Source organism: Sesamum indicum, linkage group LG6 (genome assembly GCF_026168435.1).
Source record: "Sesamum indicum cultivar Baizhima isolate 11 linkage group LG6, ASM2616843v1, whole genome shotgun sequence".
Lineage (NCBI taxonomy): Eukaryota > Viridiplantae > Streptophyta > Magnoliopsida > Lamiales > Pedaliaceae > Sesamum > Sesamum indicum.
In genome coordinates this window covers 24,632,731-24,655,364 of record NC_142662.1, presented here as the reverse complement: position 1 = coordinate 24,655,364, position 22,634 = coordinate 24,632,731, and the positions used below count along the sequence as shown (strand labels likewise).

General features: G+C 32.9%; 2 protein-coding genes and 1 pseudogene across 5 annotated transcripts; 1 reads left to right on the top strand and 2 right to left on the bottom strand.

Moving 5' to 3' along the window:
* Positions 1 to 2,075: 2,075 nt before the first annotated feature.
* LOC105163541 (uncharacterized) lies at positions 2,076 to 4,569 on the top strand. Of its 3 annotated transcripts, none has more exons than XM_011081937.3 (3): positions 2,082 to 2,241; positions 2,319 to 2,501; positions 3,867 to 4,569. In XM_011081937.3, the coding sequence occupies exon 3, from the start codon at positions 3,907 to 3,909 to the stop codon at positions 4,315 to 4,317; it is 411 nt and encodes a 136-aa protein (XP_011080239.1). In that variant the 5' UTR covers positions 2,082 to 2,241; positions 2,319 to 2,501; positions 3,867 to 3,906; the 3' UTR covers positions 4,318 to 4,569. The 3 variants fall into 3 exon arrangements, with proteins under 3 accessions (XP_011080240.1, XP_011080239.1, XP_088737875.1); XM_088881749.1 differs by having other exon boundaries at positions 2,090 to 2,194; XM_011081938.3 differs by having other exon boundaries at positions 2,076 to 2,501; positions 3,897 to 4,569.
* A 596-nt stretch (positions 4,570 to 5,165) lies between these two features.
* On the bottom strand, positions 5,166 to 7,617 carry LOC105163602 (linoleate 13S-lipoxygenase 2-1, chloroplastic-like; annotated as a pseudogene). Its single transcript, XR_016065944.1, has 2 exons — positions 6,172 to 7,617; positions 5,166 to 6,048 (listed from the first exon to the last, which is right to left on the bottom strand). The product of XR_016065944.1 is annotated as a linoleate 13S-lipoxygenase 2-1, chloroplastic-like (transcript).
* Positions 7,618 to 13,056: 5,439 nt separating this feature from the next.
* LOC105163543 (linoleate 13S-lipoxygenase 2-1, chloroplastic) lies at positions 13,057 to 21,270 on the bottom strand. Its single transcript, XM_011081940.3, has 9 exons — positions 20,874 to 21,270; positions 17,625 to 17,893; positions 16,201 to 16,438; positions 15,730 to 16,047; positions 15,525 to 15,610; positions 15,136 to 15,246; positions 14,758 to 15,059; positions 14,079 to 14,345; positions 13,057 to 13,948 (listed from the first exon to the last, which is right to left on the bottom strand). The coding sequence occupies exons 1-9, from the start codon at positions 21,229 to 21,231 to the stop codon at positions 13,189 to 13,191; spliced, it is 2,709 nt and encodes a 902-aa protein (XP_011080242.1). The 5' UTR covers positions 21,232 to 21,270; the 3' UTR covers positions 13,057 to 13,188.
* Positions 21,271 to 22,634: the final 1,364 nt, after the last annotated feature.

The window sequence follows — 22,634 nt, the reverse complement described above, 5'->3', positions numbered from 1 at the left end:
AAATTTTTAAATGAAAAGTAACTGAAATTTTAGTAACAGAGTACTTTTTGACAATTTTATAAATAATTAGAAAATATCACAATTTATATATATATATATATATTGACGAAAAAACACTTTGATGAAAAAATAACGAGTTAATAATATCAACGGTAAATTACAAGAAGCTTTTTTGAGATTTGACATAATTACAAATATTCTTTTATTATTTGAAAAATTATAAGTACCGACTATGTTTGATAAAATTGTGTAATACTTGGATGGAGGTCTGAAATTATCAACTTTAACCTTGTTGTATTTTTTTTAAAAAATTAAAAATTATAAGAAAAATCAGACGAAGTGGATGAAAAAAATCAAAAAATTATAAAAAACATATCCACTTAATCTATAAATTTTTTTCAGAAGATTTCAAAAAATAATAAAAAAATCATAATTCAAAATCCATAAGTACATTTTGTTCAGTTGACTATAAACATTCGATGAAAATCTAACGAAGACTAGGATCGGATTAATTGTTAGACAACCGTTAAAATAAGGGAGGTATTGGTAATTTTTTAAATAATGAGGAGTATTTACGATTATATCAAACTTTAGGAGAGCTCGTTGTAATTTATCCTAATATAAATTACATTAATACTCACCAAACCTCTACCACTTTTTAACAATTATGTCATAATTTACTCGTAAAGGTTGAGGTCTCATGAATAAATTTGAAATTATGATTTAGAATCCTTTCGCCCTGAATATAGGAATATTTGTACTACTTTATGTGAATTTTTAATTAATATATTACTCAATTGTTCGATATAGTAAAATATTTGATGTAATCGTATAATTACTGCTTGTGTAAACTTATTCTGTATTTTCCCTCCCAAGAAATGGTCTACATATACATGTATGTTCAATTGAATCACAATAAAATCAAATTTTCTAATATTTTTGACCTATATTTATTATATTAATTTCGTTTACTACTTTATGAATATTATTTTATTGAATAATTATATATTTCAATTAAAAAAAAACTAAATTAAACGGTCAACATTACCATTTAATTATGGGGGAGGAAATGTAAGTGGCCTACACTACACAAACAACAAAGGATTTTGAATTAGTTGTGCTGAATTTCATGAGGAAACTCACTCTTCACTAAAAAATTCGACTTAATTATAAGGTCTGTTTGGTTCTTTTTGGAGGTGGTTTTATTTCTTTTTTTTTTTAAAAAAAAAAGAAAATCGAGATATGTGTGTATATTTTTATTGAATTTTTATTTTAAATTTTATATTTAATATAAAATAAATAAAAATAAGTTAAGATATACTGAACTGTATGTTTATAAAGACATGGGCCGAAATTTAAGGTGTTTGTTTGGTATTTTTTCTTTATTTTTAGTAGATAAAGAAAGAAAGATAGAAATATGTGTTTGCGTATTTTAAATATTGAAAAAATAATTTTGACTTTTCTTTCGAGAAGTGAAAAAATAAAATCAAACATAGTTTTCCCATAAAAATTGGAATTTTCATGAAATATTTTTATTTTAGAGTGAATAACAACGAATTCTCCTTAAATTTACTATAATTATAGATACTTCTCTATTATTTGAAAATTACCAATACTTTTTTATATTAACGATCGTAGCTCAATTCGTTGGTCTCTGTTAGGTTTTTATCTATTTTTTGTAAACGCGATTGTGGCCTATAAATTATAATTTTATTTTTTAAAATTTTCATTCGAATGGTTTGGCTTTTTTTGATGATTTTTTTTTTTTAAAAAAAAATATAATAAGAGTAAAGTAGATAATTTCATGCCTCAATCCAAGAATTACATGATTTGATCAAATATCAAAATTTGATAATTTTGTGAATAAGAAAATTTTTATAATTATGCTAAATTTTAGAGAAATTTATTGTGATTTATTTTTTTTTATTATTTAAGGTTTTTTTTTTTAAAAAAAAAAAGGTCAAAGTACTGTTGTTAGATAAAAAAAGTGAAACTCCTTGAAGAAAAAAAAATTGGAAATTGGGATTCACACAAAAGTACAGTAGCTAGTGTAGATTATACAAACTTGACACTGCGCTCACACAGAATCTGCAAACCCAATCATCAAATATCTCTTCACGCTTCTCATCTCTCTCTCTCTCTCTCTCTCTCTCTCTCTCTCTCTCTTGTGCGTGCGCGGAGGGTGCTGCCATCTGTGTGTGCTTTTCTGCTTCCAGTTTGCTTTTGTTTTGCCCATTTTTGGTGTGATTTTGTGCTTCTTGTTCATTCACGGACTAGCAAATCATTGATCTTTTTAATCACTTTGTTCTTGTTTCTAGATTTCTTGATCTGGGTTCGTTGCAGTCCCTTCAAAGACCGTGTCTTTTTTACTATAACAACACTTTGGAACTTGTTTCAGCTTCTTCTCAGAATCTTGGGATTGAACATTAATCTGCGCTTTGGTGGGTTTCGAGTATCTGTTCCGCACATGGTTTAACAGATTGATTGTGATGGGTTTCTTGGTGAGTATCATTTTCTTGATTTTTGTTTCTGTTTTTTCTTTAAAGTCAGGTATTTGCTGGTTTTTGTGCTGTTATGTAATTGTTAGAAGGGTAACGTGAGAATCTTGAATCTTATGGCTTATTGCAGTTCCACCAGTCCATGGATCTGTATTTAATTTGTTTGATTGGTTTAACATGGTAATGACCTTGTAAAGATTATCCCTTTTCTGCTTTGCACGTCGTTTTTGACAATAGAAGTTGGTGTCCTACTCTCAATATATCCCTGCAACATCATATCGAATTTGCTTTGGTTTAACATTAAGTTTTTCAGTCTGTACTTTGTTCTTTGATTGTCTTGATTCACAGTTTTATCTCTTTTGGTTTACTTGTATGACTATGTCTTTGTAGATTGTATGTTAAATAGAGTTAATCAACTAATTCTGGTATGAATGGCTGGTTTTAGCCTGATTAGGTTGAAGAAGAAAGTAGTTATGGTGCTTCTGGATCTGGTACAAGTTTGGTCTTTGTTGTATATCTCGGCCTAGACTTATTTGTTGTGTTTCGTTGGTCATTCTCTATCAGTGGTTGCTTTCGGCCCTTTATTTCTATGTGAGCAGAAGCAAATTCTCCCAAAAATCCAGCAATTTGGAATTGTCGCGGATGCTCCAAGTCTGTGTTGTTTGTGTACACCATATCTCTGTGTTCTAGCCATCTTATATCCTTGAGTATCAGTTTGTTCTACAGACAGTTTCAACAGGTTCTATGGTTTTGTTGTGTGAAAAAGTTGAAGTTACATGTAGGATGTTCACTACGCCGGGTGGAAGTTTTAGTTGCTAAAAATTTGTGCACAGATAAGTATCTGATATTCAAAACCTCTGCCCAATCTCCTGGTTTGTTTGCTTAGAGTTCTTGTCTTCTATTCTTATGGAGTTTCTCCATGAATTTTCGCCTAATCCCCTAGCTTAATGTTTTCTGTGCGTAGCTTGAACGAAGTTTGAATTAGAATGCTGTTTTAAAATGTGATTTAATACCTTCCTCTGCTGGTTTTTAATTCTTATGCTTACCAATGTGCTAATTCTTGCTCGCTATTTTCATGTATTTTTCATTAGTGAAGTCCTTGCCGTGACCGAATTGACGTTTGAGCTTTTTCATTATATGGATGCTTTTGTAGACATTCAGTTCATACTTGCTTCATCTGTGCTTGGGCATAGAAGATCATGTGCCTTGGTTTGATATTGTTCAACAATTGGGACACTGGCTAAAAAACTCTAGGAGATGCTATAAGTCTCTGTGCTTTGAACTGAACTACCAGCCTTGTTTTTCCAAGAGTTTGATGTTTAGGTTGTTTGTCTTGTCAAGTAACAGATTATAGCATTTTGTTTGCAGAAATATCAAAAAAATTGTCTGAACCTATAGGTGTAAAATAATGGGGCGGGGTCGAGCCAAGGGAAAGAATCTTTCTGTGACTAATCAAGACGATCCTGGGAGTGGTGAGGAAGAAAAAATTCCTGCTCAGAAGAGAAGGGGAAGACCGCAGAAACCACTTAAAGATGAAATTGATGACGATGAAGCTCAAAGAATAGAAGATGACGACAGTGAGGAAGCAACTGGTGCACCAAACAAAGACTTGAAAAATAGAACTGTGACACAGAATGGGAAAAAGAGAAAAAGGAACGGTCAAGTGAAGGAGAAAGTTGATGTAGTGATAGAGGAAAATGGAAATGAAACAAAACCAAGCACCGAGGAACTGAAAAAATCAAATGGTTTTCGTCCAAATGGGAACAGGCGTAAGAACAAGCCCCGTCGGGCTGCTGAGGCAGTTGTTGAGTGCAACTGAGACAGTGATTTGCTGCTGAAACAGTGACTCTTTCTCAGAATAGCGCATGGGCCAGTGGAAGTGAGACCCTTGACATCTCTTCTTTAGTTCTTCCAGTATTACTTGCACTTTCTATGCATTTTATTTGGGATTCTTTCAACCTCGGACTTGTTTTTTTGGCTGATCATACTTCTAATGCTCTTCAATGTACCCATACTATGTGAGACATCGTACCATGTAAAAATGAAATCTTCTTCTTGTTTGATGCCTGAAGTCTCTGCCATTCAAAACAAACTCTCTCTTGTACTAGTCTTACATATTCTTAGCTCTCTGCTTAACTAGCTGTTGTGTTTCTATGAATCTATGATGTAAGAGAGTTGCGAAACTTGATCACTCTTACTACCATAAAGATATGAGCCTAGACAGTTGCTGTTATTGTTTCCTTGGTGGAGCTTAGCATGACTTAACCATAATTGATGTGAATTTCTGTTTCCTTTTTCTTGTGAAGATCAGTCTGTAAAACCTACTTAAACCAGAATCATCTTTTCTTCCAAGAATTATAAGCTGAGCCGTTCAGTTAAAACAGAATCAGGTTTTCTCGGTAATGGCAGATTACATCAAGGTTGAGCAATCTATGCAATGTTTGGTTCCATTTTGGGCTGTTCTTCAAATAGTATAAAACAAACTTTCGGGGGAGCTCGGGTTACAGTTTCCTTTTCGGTCTAACTATGTAGACTATAAAGATGGGCTTGAGATACCCAAAACTCCCAGAATGTTTGGCAACTTTTAGCAGCACCAGATAATAGGTGTTAGTGCCTCAAACAGTGATGTGTTTTTTTGTTTAACGGTCCAATCCGAACAACATAGACTGTCAAATTAATCCATAATTATCAGTGCCCAATTGTGGCATGAAATGAAGCGACAGAGAGACACAAAAAAAGAGAGAGGGTTCATTAGAACTCCTAAAAAGATTTATATATCAAAGATATTGATAACTATATGGAGATGCTATTTGGAACACCCTTTCCTGTCACCCAGCTTCAGAAAATGGTTTCAGAAGCTCGTATGGCACCAACCCAGCCCTGGTCCTATTCATCAGCTCTGTATCTGTATTTCTCGCATCGATGATTCCTTCAATCATCTTGATTTGCCCATTAAACCGTTCAAATGCGCCTTTGATAATGTTATCCTCTGCCCAGTATGGCAGAATTTGTTCTCCAGTATACTCCTCATCAGGAGAATAGTTGGATAGAATATCTTGAATTGCTGTAAATGATGCTGCTTGAGGTTGTGATGGGAAGCATTCTAGCAGGATCCTCAGGCTTTTCCAAGAATCAGTTCTTTCCTTCGTAGTTTGGGTCTTCAGTTGGCATCCGGGTTCGAGCAGTCTTGGGTCCTTTTGGAAAGTATCCTCCGAAGTCAAATTGACCAAAGTTTACGGCAGCATGGAGACCTGAAGCTATCCAAATGATAATTGTCAAAATTCCAATCAAGTCCTCAGGAGTTTTTAGCTCTGGCCACTATGGTTCATCTTTCTTATCCCCATGTCCCGCTGTCCAAATTCGTGTCCACCATGCTTGGAGCTCATTATCCGATTACACGAGCCTTGCTTCTGCATAGCAATAGCTGACATAGTTAGTGACCCACTGCTTAATAGCATCCCAAATAAGCAGACCGTGGTTGGCATAAGGGTAGTCTTCAATTGTTAGCTTCTGACCGTGAGGTGCAGCTGGATCCTCCGCAGCCATTCCCCTGGCAATCCACTGTGCAAATTAATGATAATAATAATTTCAGTTCAAAACAAATAGGAAAATAACATAATGTAATTTTGCTACAACAATATATTATTTCTAACACTCCTATCTACTGGTTTACCTGCTGATCAAATCTGCTGGCAGTGCCTGTAGGTCAAATCGCCATAGCTTGTCATAGGCAAAAGAGCTCCATCGAATTGAGTACTTGGCAGGAGTGAATGCAATCTCAATGAGCCCATTAGCATTAATAACGACCTCACGACCCAAAGCATTCATAGCCATTGTGTACCGTAGACGAGGATGCAACAGTCTATAAATTGGGTGCATCGCACTTAGTTGCCTATTTGTTGTTGCGATTATGTAAGGCTCTGTGCAACAATGAGTTCGCAGGGGGCAAATAACGGGAAGTCATTGGATTTGATGAAGTAGTGTTATAATTTCTGCAAGCTTCAGTCATGGCTTTCCATCACAACTACAAGATTCTGATGGTAATTCAGTCTATTCTAAGTGGACTACAAGATTCTGATGGTAATTCAGTCTATTCTAAGTGGACCTATCTCAATCAGACCTTAAAGTTTATGATATGCCATCAAAGCAGTAAATGTCTTAAAACTTCTTTTTCGAGCACAACCATTCTAGCTGATGATGAAATTATTTGCCAAAAAAGAGACTAATGATAAAATTTAATATATTCTAATGAATAATCCGAGACTTGGCGTTAACATAGTTTTAAGTGATGTGAAAATTAAATGAGCCTTGGGAGTAACAAAATCTATATGTTTCCAACAAAGTTTTTAAGGGACAATTGGGAGATAGAAATGAGAATTTACCAGTGACTGACTAATTCATGACAACCAGTGAACATGAGCTTTAGCCAGTCTCCACAACCAGAGGCCAGTGGCACCCCAAGATTGCTTGATTACCTGCCTCCACATCAACTAGCGGTCGAGTTGTCCCCTTGAGCTCTCTTACCTTGTTTACATAAGGCATTAACAAATCATGATAATCTAAAACGAAAAGCTTTTTTTCCTTAATCGCCTGCATAAGTTAAAAGATAGGTTCAGCTAAAAAGAATAATATAGATCAAATACAAGCTTTAGTTGGTTGGATCATGCCTATTCAACTGTCATGAAGCCTCCTATTTCTTTTTCCACCAGTTCCGTAGTGATTGCCGATTCAGCATCACTACTTATTTTCTGCAATAATAACAAGCAACAGCTTCAGTCACATCTTGCACACACAAGCGAACGGAGACATATATAGTCAATGAGTTCCGGAGACTGTTCCCTTTGTCGATGGCACTATGAAACGTGGGTATTATATTTCCTAAAAAACCATTCGTTGGTATATCTGAAAGCTCAATTCCTTCGTTGAACAGAACAGAGCGTCTATAGCTGTGAAGTTGGGAAATCCAAGGTTACTGTCTATTAAGGAAGTTCGCAGTGATGGAACCAATGCATGGAGCTCTGAGTACAGAGTTTTTGCTGAGATTGTCGCCTGCTTCACTTCCAAAAACGCCTCATCTCTTGGCACGTAAATACTGGAGCACCTTGGCTCTCTGCAAAGCACATATAGATTATATGTTCTGACTTCGACACAGCAGACTCGATTAATATAATGTATTTTGGGGGTTTAAAATTTTGATAGTCTGAATCTTGAATTAATTTGCTTACTCCAAGAGGATTGTTGATTTTTATTGTTAAATTATTATAGATTGTATTCATTTACAAGTTTTGTACATTTTTATAAAATATTGTTGTAAATTGTATTTATTTAATCTATTGATATATAATATTAATATGCTATATATATATAGTATGTCTTGAATTAATCGATTTTCAATCGGTCTGATTGGTCAAACAAGTGACATAGTGACCCAATAATTCAATTATCGATCTGATTTTCAAAACATCGATTGCAAGTCAAAGGCTGAAACTGAAGAATGACCAACAAATGCCTTCAATGTCCTCCAAAACAGCTAGAAGATGGTTACCACATAAGATGTCATGTGCAATTTTCTTGTCCACCTGAAAAAATTCTCAAAAATTCCCCATTGCTTCGGCAGAATTTTCGATAGAAGAACTGAAATTACCCCAAAATCATAAATTTTAGGACTAAAACTACCAATGCGTTAGTGATAAGACGACAGTTGCTACACTCAACATACACAACTAAAATTACAATTTTGCTTAATTAATTAAACCAATATCAAAACATGAGTGGATTTGAACCTATGAAATTTCGTCAACTAAGTTAAAACTCATTAATTTTTCAAAACAGGACCTATAACTTGATAAGTGACAACTTTTAATTTTTGGCCCATTTGTTTCTACACACACACACAAAAAAAAAACAAAAACACTTCGTATAAAAATCGATTATAAACACGTGAAAATGAGCAAACTAAAATTCAACTCAAACTTACAAATTAATAAAAAAAGATAATACTAACCTAGTTACATAAGGTTATCAAATTTGGGGATGTATCCCAATGGAGTCACTAGAGAAGCCATCGTGTACTATGTTCTTCACGAATATTTCTTTTGTGTTGTTCCTTCTCCACCCACCATTGCGCCAACCCCCCCGAAATCCTCTGGAACTTCGATTGACGACTCATACTGTATCTCATTCTCCGTCTTATCCGCCTGGCGTGTGTATGCAGTGATAGTTGGTTTCTCGAGTCCCGACTTTTTGTTCATCACAAAAACGAGACAAATTAAAATCCATAAAGGTCATGATAAGGACCAATATGATGTCAAAATTTGCACTTTTTCATGGCTAATTATAAATCGTGAAACGTTCAAATGGGGTACAGTAAGATTTGAATCAATTATGTCATGCGCACATTTACTTATCATGTGATTAGGGTACAATTAAAAAAAATGATAAATCATAAGACAATGTGATCATACTTACTAATTAATTGATATATCCAATCAATCAAACCTGATATATATGAAAAAGAATTTTTCAAAAATGATAGTAAATAATAATTAATTACCAGACGCTGCACAATGACTACTGCCTGCAGGTGAGGTTCAACATTAACTTTTTTTTCTTTTTTTTTTTTAAAAAAAATCATGAATATTAGGATGTTTTGGTAATACAAAGAACCATTGAAAATATATACTTTGGTTGTAACAAGGATATATATAGTTGTTGATTAACCATAGTCACCCAATAACTAAAATTTTTACATTGATTTATTTGATTATGGTTGATGCATTTTCATTTATTATAATTTTTAAATTGCATGTATTCATTAAATGTACCAAAATAATCAATTTTCTTGGGATGAAATAAGAAAAATTGAAGAAATTAATTCGAATATATATACAGCCTATTAGGGTAAATTACAACGAGGTCTCTTGAGATTTAGCATAATTATAGATATTATTTCGTTGCTTGGGACATTATCAATATTTAGCTTTTAACGGTCATCTAACAACTAGTCCAATCTATTAGGTTTTCATCTTATTTTTATGATGAACTGACCAAAATGTTGTTGGACCATGAGTTATTAATGTTCCTATTTTTTTATAATTTTTTGAATTTTTTTCATTGACTAAGTGAATAATTTTCTTTTACGATTTTTCAAAGTTTTTGTATCCGCGTTATTCGATTTTTTTTATAAATTTTAATTCTATTAAAAAATAAAAAAATACAGTAATGACAAAGTTGATAATTCTAAGCTTATATCTAAAAATTACATAATTTCATCAAAATATCAGAGGGTATTGATAATATTTCAAACAATGAAACTTATTTGTATTATATATACAAAACCTCATTGGAGCACATTATGATTTAACTCATATACTACGTGCAATTCTAACACAGATCAGATTTGGAGGGATTTGAGCTAATTATACGACAAATGCAACTCATTTGCGGTACAATTGATATATAGTTCAGAAAAAATAATCAATCATATATTATATATATTACACTTGACTTATAATTAATTTAATTAGATAAAACCTAATTTAAGTAAGAATTTCCACATGGGCACTAACAAATACATATTGGAGAAAAGTCTCAATGGCGACGTGAATCAGACGTTAATTATATGGACCACCAGGGAAGTGTCTATCATCGCAGCTGCACGAATGAGTATGAACTCCGCAGCAACAAGCTCGACAAGAAGGGTTTTACCAAGCAAGTCGGCTATACCGTCGAGCCCTCCGCTCAAACTGAGGTTCGTTACGGCGCCGCTCCCCGCCGTTTGTAGCACGGTGACTACTGCTTTAACGGTGGTGGTGGCGGTCTTATCGTCGGAGGTAGAGGAGGCGGCGGCCTTTACGCTGATCCGGCGGAGTGGGATATTTGTCGATTTTTTGGTCGAGAGATTAATTGCCAAAATCGGTGGAGCATTGGCTCCGACGCAGCAGGGCAAAGGCGTGTGCGTGGGAATTAGGGTTTGGGGAGTGAAGTGAGACTTGTGAAAGCTATGTTTCAACATGTCGTATAGTGTATCTGCTGTTGTCGTTTTCAGATAGTAATGCACAAGGACTGGAGGTGGCTGTTTGGTTTTGGTCACTTTTGGCATTGGAGGAAGGAGCTCAAGTCTCAGCCCTTAGTTACATGTACGGAATCAACAGTTAATGCAATTTAGATATTTTTCTACTTCCTATTTTATTTAATTAGCTGCGTGATAAATTAGACAGAAGTTTTGGATTTACATTTACACACCTTCAAAAATTCTTAGTTTATACATGACCTTTTTGATTCAGGGTTAATGTAAGTAAAAAAATTACATAAATTTTTAATGTTGTCTCTCATTTAACATATTTATGTATATTTTTATACTTATAAAGGATAAATGTAATATACGTATAGAATGAGATTAATATCGTTACATTTTTTTTATAAGTACAAACATTATTATATGAAAATATTAAATATTGGATAAAATTAAAAATTAATATTTTTTTTTATTTTGCTAAAGTCTGTATTTTTCATTAAAATCCTAGCAAAACCGGCCAGTGGTAAACAGTAAATTTTCAAAGTGAGATATAAATATAATTTCAGAACTTTTTTGGGGAAAAATACAACTTAATTTTTAGAAGGGGTCTAAATGTAATTGATCCTATTATAATTATAAAAATAAAATATATAAACCAATAAATCAAATTTTAAAAAGAAAGAAAGAAAGAAGTAAATAAAAGAAACCAATTTATGGTATTATCGACATAACAAATGAATTGGTGTAGTGGTGTTAAAATGACTTGGAATCACTTTTGTTAAAAAATAATAATAAAAAAATTATAATTAACTTTTAAAATTATCTAATTAGGAATATAACTTATTATATTTAAAAAAATAGTGCAGTTCTGGCACTAACTATCAGTTGTAAGTATACAGAATTTTTTATATATATATTAGGATAGATTAATTAGGGGTGTAATTGTTATATTAAAAAATTGACACGGTGGTACCATAACTGCTATTTGTGAGTGTAGCAAGTTTTTTTATATTAAAATATATATATATATATATATATAGTGTGTGTGTACGAATTAAGGAACGTACTCAGAAGTGAAATTTGAGGAGTCCAAACAATTATTGAAATAATATTTAAAAATATTTTATATAAATAACAAAAAAAAATTAATAATTGACTTGATCAGGGACGAATACAGAAGTAAATTAAAGCAAGAGGGATCTGAAAATTTATTATACGAATTTTATTAGTAATTTGATTTATAGAAATATTAGATTAGTTCTAATTCGATAACTAAATATATATATATATATATCATTCATTTGGAATTTATGTATAATCTAGTAAGTATTAAAATTTTATGTTATTTTTTTTTAATGTAGGTAATCAAACACACTACAAAAAGAGAAAGAAGTTTAGGGACGAAAGAAATTAATTGATAATTTTAATATTATCACTGGCTATTATATATATAATAACAATATTAAATTTTATTTTTTCAAGATAATGAATTTTATAATTCCAAAAGTAATAATATTTGTTTCTAAATTATCATTAGCAAGAATTTTAGTGTCAACAATTGTGATAATTAATGGTTGTCACTATATTTTTGTTGTCATTAAATTATCATTATAGATGACACTAATTATACACAGTGATAATTTTATATATAATTTATCAGTATCAAAAATTCTATTGTGACAAGATCAAAATTTTTGTCACTTAATATATATTTTTAATGACAATTTTATAATCATATCCTGTTTAATAACACTTACTATTACAGTAAATAACAACTTCTACTATGCAGTAGACAACATCTCACGTACATGACATGATTCGAATTCATAACCTTTAAAATCATGGACACGCACATTTAATGAATGAAAATGTAGTGGTTGTGGTTTGAATTGAGGCGGTATATGACTACAATAGTCGTGATAGCGTCAACAAAATTTTGATTGAATTTTTTATTTTAAATTTTGTTATATTTTTTATATTATTTATATTTTTTATGTGTATAATTTTTTGAATTAAATAATAACATAATTTTTATATATATGTAGAGTGTATATTTTAATTAAAATAAAAGACATAACAAAATTTAAAATAAAGAATCCAAATCAAGCAAGACCTTGGAAATATAAAAAGAAGCAGGTGAAATGTGCATGCAGATTTTGATCCATACAAAGTATTATCCAACGTTTCAAACATGATTACTTCTTTCCTCCAATAATTGTTCACACAGAACTTAGAATTTCCACGTCTTTTTGTCTTTTTCTTTCTTCCTAGTAATAAAGGGAGACAAATAGATCACCACCTCATGCGTCTTATCTATAGTCTTCTTGTTACATACTTACTAGGGTCAATCGGTAGAACATAGAAGAAAGATATAATAAGTAGAATAATTGTTGGAGTGAGATTAAGTGTATCCCAACATTAGATGTAGAGCTACCCCAAAATACGAATCGTAAAATTATAATTTTAAAATATTTTAGATGGGTACTAAGTATAAGTAATTGATAAGTGAGATTTAGCTTATTTTAGAGAAAACTATCCGAGTAGAAAACAATCATTTGTTTTGTTTTGCACACGTTCACAATCTGTGGTTCCAGCAAGAAAACATAGTTTGATGCATGAAAGATCCATATTTGCTGGCAACAACACCAAGAAGCTTGGAGAAGACATTGTTAACTAAATGGAGATGCTATTTGGAACACCCTTTCCTGTCACACCAGCTTCAGAAAATGGTTTCAGAAGCTCGTATGGCACCAATCCAGCCCCAGCCCTATTCTTCAGCTCTGTATCTGCATTTCTAGCATCGATGATTCCTTCGATCTCCTTCAATCGTCCGGTGAACCGTTCAAACGCGCTTTTGATAATTTTATCTTTCTCCCAGTATGACTGGATTTGCTCTCCAATATACTCCTCATCAGGAGAATGGGTGGATAGAACATCTAGAATGGCCATAACTATTGTTGCTTGAGATTGTGATGGGAAGCAGTTTAGCAGGAACTGTTCAGGTCTCTCCAAGAATTCATTCTTCTCTTCTTCGTTCGGGTCTTCAGTTGGCATCGGAGTTCGAGCAATGGTTGGCCTGTTGGGAAAATATGCTCCAAAATCAAACTGGCCAAAGTTTACAGCAGCATGGTGGCCTGAAGCTATCCAAATGATAGTTGTCAAAATACCAATCAAGTCATCAGGAGTTTTTAGCTCTGGCCACCATGGTTCGTCCTTCTTATCCCCATGTCCCACTGTTCGAATTTCTGTCCACCATGCTTGGAGCTCATTATCTGATTGCACAAGGCTTGCTTCTGGATAGTAGTGAGTGACGTAGTCCGTCACCCACTCTTTAATAGCATCCCAAATAAGCAAACCATCATTGGCGTAAGGGTAGTCTTCAATTATTAGTTTCAGACCATGAGGGGCAGTTGGGTCCTCCACAGCCATTCCCCTGGCATACCAAAGCCCACAATAATGGAAAAAGATGTTAGAATAATTTAGATTAGAACAAATAGTAAAGTGACATCGTTTGTTTTTCTACAGCATTATATAGACTTCATATCTACTATCTACTGGTTTACCTGTTGATTAGATCGGCTGGTAGCGCCTCTAGGTCGAACCGCCACAGCTGGTCATAGGCAATAGAGCTCAATTCAATGGCGTACTTGCCAGGGGAGAATGCTTTCTCAATGATTCCATTAGCATTAATAAGTGCCTCACGAGCCAAAGCATTGATCTCCATTGTGTATCGTAGATGAGGATGCAACAGTCTGTAAATTGGGTGCATTGCACTTAGTTGCCTATTCGTCGCAATTATGTAAGGCTCTGTGCAACAATGAGTTCGTAACCTACAAATTCCAACAAGTGATTGAGTTCAAATGAGTAAGTTATACTTCTGCAAGCTTCAGATCAGGGAGTTTATGTCGCAAGTAAAGCATTCGGTTAGCAATTCATTCCATTCTGAGTGGACCTGTGATATGCCATCCAGAGCAGTATTCGTGTTACGAGTTTTTCTTCTGATTTCATTAAAATCGGAAACACGCCCATTTAACAATCATAACACTTCAAGTATATTCAAATGAATAATCAGAGACTTGCTGGAAATGTACGGAGTAGTAACAACATGAGTGTGATGTGATTCCTATTCTCCTTTGTATCTCCTTATATGACAGTCAAATGAGCTTTAGAAGTAACAAATCTATAGTTTCGCGTAGAAGGTTATAAATGACGAATTAGGAAATGATAGAAATGAGAACTTACCAGTGACTGATTAACTGATGATAACCAGAGTCATGAGCCAGAACATGAGCTTTCGCCAGCCTCCACAACCAGACACCAGTGGCATCCCAACATTGCTGGAACACCTGCTTCCACTGGGGCTTCCCGTCAACTGGTGGTCGGGTGAGCTCAATGAACAAGGGCCTCAATGTGCCGGAAGGCATTAAAAAAAACAATGTCCGGGATCCATAAAGAGTTGTCCCCTTGAGCTCTCTTACCTTGTTTACACAAGGCATTAACAAATCATGATAATCTAAAATGAAAAGCTTCTTTTGTTTCACTGCCTGCACAAATTAAAAGATGGATTAAGATAAGAACAACAATATATATTATTCCGAGGTACAGTTGGTCAGTTCTTGCCTCTTCAACTGTCATGAACCCACCGATTTCTTCTTCCACCAGCTCCTTTGTGATTGCCGATTCAGCAGGCCCATACACCTCAGGGTCAAGTTTACTCTTCAGTGGCCATTCCTGTTACCAGTTTGCCATATTTAGAACTATGCTTCTATTGTAACTGACTGATTTCCAACTATGAATTACGCATGAATTCTGAACTAGCTTTCTATGTGCAGCATAGAAAAGTGTAAGAGAAAATAAATCTGAAACCAATTTTCTACATGAGCGTATTATGACAATAATCTAGAAAAACAACCACTTGCCGTCAGTTGCCACTTTCACTAGCAGAATATGCGATCAATCAAGAATTTAAGTTGTGTATCAATAGAGAAAAGTTTACTTGAATGGCATACCGTGACTAATTTGATGGCGCATGGATTGACACCTGCTAGAGTTTGCCTTCCGAATTCAGCATCCCTAAACCAAGCAAACTTATCCCCTGCATTTATAACGAGAAGCAGCTTAAGACAAAGGATCACCCTCACAACATTTTCACGAAAAATCACATATTACACACACACACAAACGCACGAACCGGGACAAAGATCATGCACTTACTGTCGAGGAATTCAGGAGTCTCAAAGCGCAGGATATTGTTCCCCGTATCAGAGATAGCCTTCACAAGCCTGGGTATAATACTAGCTAAACCAGTACCAGTGTTTGCATCCGCCAGCTCGACTCCTTCATTGAACAAAACGTCTATAGCTGTGAAGTGTGGAAATGGCTTGTCACCGGCGATGGTACTCTGCACTTGTGGAATCAATGCATGAAGAACCGAGTACACAGTTTTTGCTGAGAATGTCGCCTGCTTCACTTCCGAAAATGCCTCGTCTCTTGGCACGTAAACATTTGAGGTCCTTGTCTCTGACAAGGGATCTGCCAATTTACATGCATAAAATTGAGATAAATTTACGTATATAGATTATATTTCCGAATTCGACACTACACTGATACAACAATAATGTATGTTTGACAAACAGGTATTCTGCAGCCAAGAATTCGAAACAAAATTAACACCCTGCAGCTCACCTTTCTCAGTTCTGGGCCGGCCAGTTCTGCAGCGGCGAGGATAGGGATGCTCGGGGCCGCCGAGAACGGGGCGCGCCAAATCCTCATCCTCGTCGGGATCGCCGAGATCGTTGTAGACATCGTAATCATATATCCTGTCAGAGGTCTTGCGTTCGCCTGTGCCGTCTCCACGAAGAATCCCGAGCTCTTCATCTCTGTATCTTTTCAGCCCACTTGGAGTTTGAGATGGCAAGTATGACTGCGTCCATCATCCCGTTCAAATCAGTTTTCCTCATAACAATAAGTGTGTGTCTGTGTGTGTGCCCAATCTTCTAAATTAGGGTTCTTTCAATTGCACATGCAGATACGTAAATTCTTCAAGAAAACCATCTACCCAAAATAAGATCCCGTTTACATCAGGTATTCGACTCAATGGAACATAGAATTAATTTTAATTAAAAAAAATAAAATTAACTATATAAGCCGTTTACTTATTTTTATAATTATCTCCAACAGCCCAATAACTCATACCACCAAAATAAGTTATTAGAGTTATTGGGGCAAATTAAAACAGTAATTTTAGTCGGGCTTAGACTATATTATTTTAATTATTTAACCTTATCATCCCAATTAAACGTGGTCTAGAGTTATAAATCGATCATTTATATTTTCCATACTAGTAGTTTTGTAATTGTATATTTTTTATTTTTTAGTTCTTTATTTGTTAGAATTACAAAATAATCATCTACTTTATTTAGTATGGAAAATTATATGCATTTTTTTTACACATATTTATATCAATTTTTTAACATAAATAATTTACTCTGTAAAGTATATTTGCATATTTGAGCTTGTAATTGTTTTTTATATTACATAATTTAGATTAAACTATAAATTTTAAATAATATTTATTAAATAAATTTTAAAAGTATTTTCTGAGAAAAAATTTTAACGAAACACATTTCAGGGAGTAAAATAAAAAACATACGAGGTCAATCAAAAAAATATTTTTATTCTATCAATACTAAATTATTTCGACAAAGATGCCTTTGTTATTTTTTATATTTTTAAAAATAGATACACTTACATACATAATTCAATGATGTAAATATAATTTTTAAATAATATACACATCGAGAATGATCGACTGCCAATAATAAAATAGTATAGATGTAGAGGAGGTAGGCTGCCATGCTCTCCAACATAGAATAAATAGGCCATCTGTAGGACCCACAGAACAAGGACCACACCAATGCCTAGTGGGAGTTCATACATATGGACCACATATATACATATATATATATATCAACTTTCACCATAACTACAATAATAATAATAGGAAATATCTTTTTTGTCATTTATTTCATTATCAGAATCGAATAATTCATAATGTTTGAAATGAATGGCAATTTTTTTTACAAATAAAACAAAATAACTAAACTAACCTTGTTTGAGAAGAATATTCTCTTGATAGGGTTATCAAATTTTGCATGTATCCACGAGTTGCAAGTTATGTCGACGGGGCCGCTGGAGAGGCCGTCGAGGACGATGTTCTTGACGAACATTTCTTTGCGGTGTTCGTTCTCGACCAGCACTGCACCGATCATTCCGAAGTCCTCCGGAATCTCAAAGGAAGTTTCATAGTAGATTTCGTTCTCATCACTCCCAGTCCGACGTGCGTACCCCGTGACAGTTGGTTTCTCCTGTCCGGATTCTTGATGGAAACAAGACGTAGATTAATAGTGGTACAAATGACTAACACATCATTGTACACTTATTTCTCTAAAGGCAACTTGAGATGAAAGTGACATAAATTTTCAAATATGTCCGAATATTTGCTTGGAAAAAAAACAAATAAATAATCTCGACAAGGAGGTAAATGGCTTTATTATTATATGGACCACTATAAAATTCAACATCCATTGACACTACTAATCTCAGTCATTTTCAGTTATGTATACTATGTAAATAAATATATATATATCCATTATTGTTTGCGAAAACTTCTATTTAAAAAAAATTAATATGTATTGTTGGTAGAACCGGCAATTTTGTTGCCCACTGTTTAGCTAATTAAAAACTCAGGCAGTCATGCGGAAACCTCTTCATTGTTACCGCACTATATATGCTCATTCTGTTTTTGTTTCTAATTCTATTACTCAATGAAAGTTAGAATTTTCCTATTAGAAAAAAAACAAAAAAAAAAGCGAAGATAAAATAATTTGAAATAAAGTGAAGTTGCTTATAAAAAATTCAAAACAGCTAGAAGCATCTCTCGTTCTATTTTTTCCCTCCAAATTTAAGAAGCAGAAGCAATGCTCCTAATCACTCTAGGGGTGTTCTTGTGGAGCCAAAATCATCAAAATTATATTTGGTCGAATCAAATCAATTACAAACTAAGTGTAATATACTTGTCATTAATCAATTTTTCTTAAAACGTACATGAATTACAAGACAAGTATACTATATTTTACTATATATTAATTTAAATTCGAGCAAATCCAATTCTGAATTCGTATTTTCATCCAAAAGCTGAAAATCACTCTTGAAATGATGCACTTTATTTTTTCACATGGATTTTTTTTTGCACTTTTCGATTAACTCAATAAGGTAAACTGTATTTAACCCTTTTATTATATCATTTCTCAAAATATTTAAATTATATTATTTCAATTTCTAATTATTATTCCCACATTTCTCTGAAAATAGTTTTTCAACAAATTATGCATTCAAATTTAGCATAGTTCCGCCATGTTTGGGGTGTTTTTGGAATTTATTGGGGAAGTGGATTTTAAGGTGTGAGTTATAATTTTAAGAATATAAGATCTGGTTGGATTTACTATATTAGATACTGTTATATTTCTAAAGTTGGTGTTGTTATTGAAATGTAATCCATAACTTAAATATATACAAAGATCAACATAATAATATATAATGATTAAATTCTTCAAATTCTTGGAAAAACTAGTTTGGCAAGTTATTATAAGATAACTTTGATTTTTTATTTAAGTGATTATCGACGACTTCGTTCTAACTTTGTATAAGTATTATGATTTTATTATAAAAAGACATCTCGCTAAAAAGATTCTTATAAACTAAATAACAATGAATGTATAGGTAATATTTAGAACATCAAAATTACAAATTTGAGAATCAAATTTATAGTTTCGTATTAATTAGAAAACCAATTCAGCAAATTAATAGTTTATACAGAGCAGAAATACGAAACACAATCAGATATAATCAGATATGTTGTTTGCACAAATTTAAAACGTAAATTTATTTGGATAAGATTTTGTAATGTAGTCAAAATTCAAAATGTTTCCGGGGTTACAAAACGTTTGATATTTTAAAATTTTAAATATTTCTATTGTAAAAAGTTATATATTGAAACATTTGTCAAGATTGGGGCAGGCCGAGGCAAGCGGCGGCTATGTTCATGTAGAGTTTCCACAAGTTCACTCTAATATTTAACTAGCAGTCCACGCACACGCAGTGCGTGAACAAACAAAAAAAGTTACTATAAAAATATTATGGTAAATAATATCGACAGTTCCTGATATTAGGTCAAAATATACAAATACTCTCTCTTCTTTTTGTAAAACTACAGCTACACCCCCAAAAATTATAGTTGTAAACTTGTAATTACAGCTAAACTTCCTATTTCAAATGCAAAACTTACACTAACACCCCTAAGGAGGTGTAGTTATAATTTTGCAAACGATAGGAGATATTGTGTAAATTAGCCTAATCTCAAAGCGTGTCAATGTAATTTACCTATAATATTAATATACGTTAATCAATGTGTTTAAATTATGTATTTTGGTCAAATTTAATACATGTATAGCATCAAGTGAAATGACACAAAGTGTGAGTTGAGGAAAAAGAAAGAAGTTTGTGAGAAGAAAAAATAGTGTTAAGGTGAGAGAGAAAAAATAATTATAATTGTGGGTTTGTTAAATATATAAAAGATAGTGCGCAAAAAAGAGAGTAAGAGAAATATAGAGTATTGGGTTGAAAGAAAAATATGAATTAAGGGGTAAATTACTATTCCAGCCCAATATTTTGTATTAGAACTATGACAGGTGATACTTTCAGTCTCATAAAATTTAAAATTATTTCTTTTTAGTCCGAAAAAATGTGATTTTGGGACTTTTTAATCCCAAAATCATAATATTTTTTAATCCCAAACAACGTCTTTTTAGTCCCAAAACCACAACAGACATCACTTTTTGGAACTAAAATACGTGATTATAAACTTTATGGGACTAAAAGCGACACCTGCCACAATTATAGTACCAAAACAAATTCTACCCTTATTTTATGGGACTAAAAAAGCATTTTTCCATCTAATAATATACTTCAAATACAAATTAAACTTTGAACTCAATATAAAAAAATTCTTTTTCCAAAGAACTTTCTATGTGTGACAATTAAGATTCAAACCTCACAACCAACTCTATATATTATTATCAGAGTTTAACTTACATCCCTCTTTTCCTGATATGGACAATTAATGCACATACAATCTAATCTATAGATTAATTTTTTAATTTGCCTCCATCTTATTAATTTGTTGTTTCAAATTAATATTTAAAATATTAATTACAATATCGATGAGACTTTATTATTTATAAATCACTCAAATTTTTTATCTGCAATCGATGTGATATATAATATTATATATCACTTACTAGGATCGAGCTCCGCAGCAACAAGCTCGATGAGAAGCGTTTTACCAAGCAAGTCGGTTATATCGTCGAGCCCTCGGTCCCAGCCGAGGTGGGTGAGGACGCCCCCCACCGTCCGCAGCACGGTGACCACCGCTTTAACGTCGGTGGCCTTCTCTGTGGCGGTCAAGGCGGCCTTTACGCCGTTGGAGGTGGCGGTCCGCCGGAGTCGAATTTTCTTCAGTTTTTCAGTGGAGACGGAATATTTCTGAGCGACGGCGAATGGAGCCGCAGCATTGCCTCCGCCGCAGAGGAAAGGCTTGTGCGTCGGAACTAGGGTTTGGGGAGTGGAGTGGGAGTTGTGGAAGCTGTGCTTCAACATATCTCAACTGTTTCTTTGCTCTTTCTAATACACAAGAGATGAGGGTGGGAGTGTTGGGAGAAGCTGAAGTTTGAGTCCTTTATATAGATAGCTGCATATTGGAGCGATAGGCCGTACCACTTCTCAACAAATATCCTCGTGCCGCTGAAAGAAAAACATTTTGATCGTTTATTAGAAACTACCGCGTGTTCTGATCAGATTCATCGAATTTGAATTAATTATATATAATGTAATTGATGTATAATTTATAAAAAGTAATTAATCACATGATAAATTTACTATAATTGATTTAGTTCGACAAGAATTAATTTGAATAAAAAAATTCTAGAAACTACTAACTAATTATCGAAGCATACTTGATTCGTGTATGTGTATAATTTATTTTTTTATTATACTTATTTGATTAAATAAAATGAATAATTAACTAGAATTTACCAAATAAATTAACTTTGAACGTACATGAATAAAAAAATCATTGATATATATATAATTAAATAATAAATATAATTTTTAGTCTTGTAAGTTTGGAAAGTGGTAATTTTGGTCCCGTTTAAATTAAAATTTGCATTTTGATCCTGTAATTTTAAAAATTATGGTAAATTTAGTCTTTTTTTATCGATTTGGCCAAAACATTGAGTTTAATTTCACTCAAACCCACTTTAAAAATGTAAAAGTATACTTTCCTTAAAAACGTTTCAAAATTACACTTACATCCCTTCAGAAAATTCACCGTTTACACCTGACACTCTTTCGTAAGGGTTTGGATGTAAAATTCACGCATCAAAATCATATAAATTTTCAATTTGACCCCTCATTTAAAATCCCATGTAATAATTTTGTATTTATAAGTGGAAAAATATAAAAAATTAATCTCACTCTATATATATATTATATTTATTTCTTCCCCTAAGTACAAAAATATACATGAGAATGCTTAATGAAGGACAAAATTAGAAATTAATTATGTACATTATTTTGCTAAGAAGTCAATATTTTTCGACCAAATTTTAATAAAAGTGGTCGGGTGTAAACAGAAAATTTTTAAAGAATATAGAAATGTAATTTCAATTTTTTTTTTGAGGAAACGTGTAATTTTAAATTTTCAGTTGAGATTAAGTGTAACTTATCATAAAATATTTGAATAGAAAAATAAGCTTTGTAATTAATGCGGGAAAGTGGATTGTGATAGTTAGGCTGTTTACAATTAATTATTCGTATACTGTATATTGACAATACAGATATTATTGGTGAAAATTGTATTTTTAGGTCTCTAACTTACTGGTTCAAACTTTTGATCATGTAGGAATTAATTTTGGTTATTTAATTTTGTATTTGTTTTAATTTTAATAATTATGGTCTTTTTTGGATTAATTTGATCAAAAAAAATTGCATTTGACTTGCAT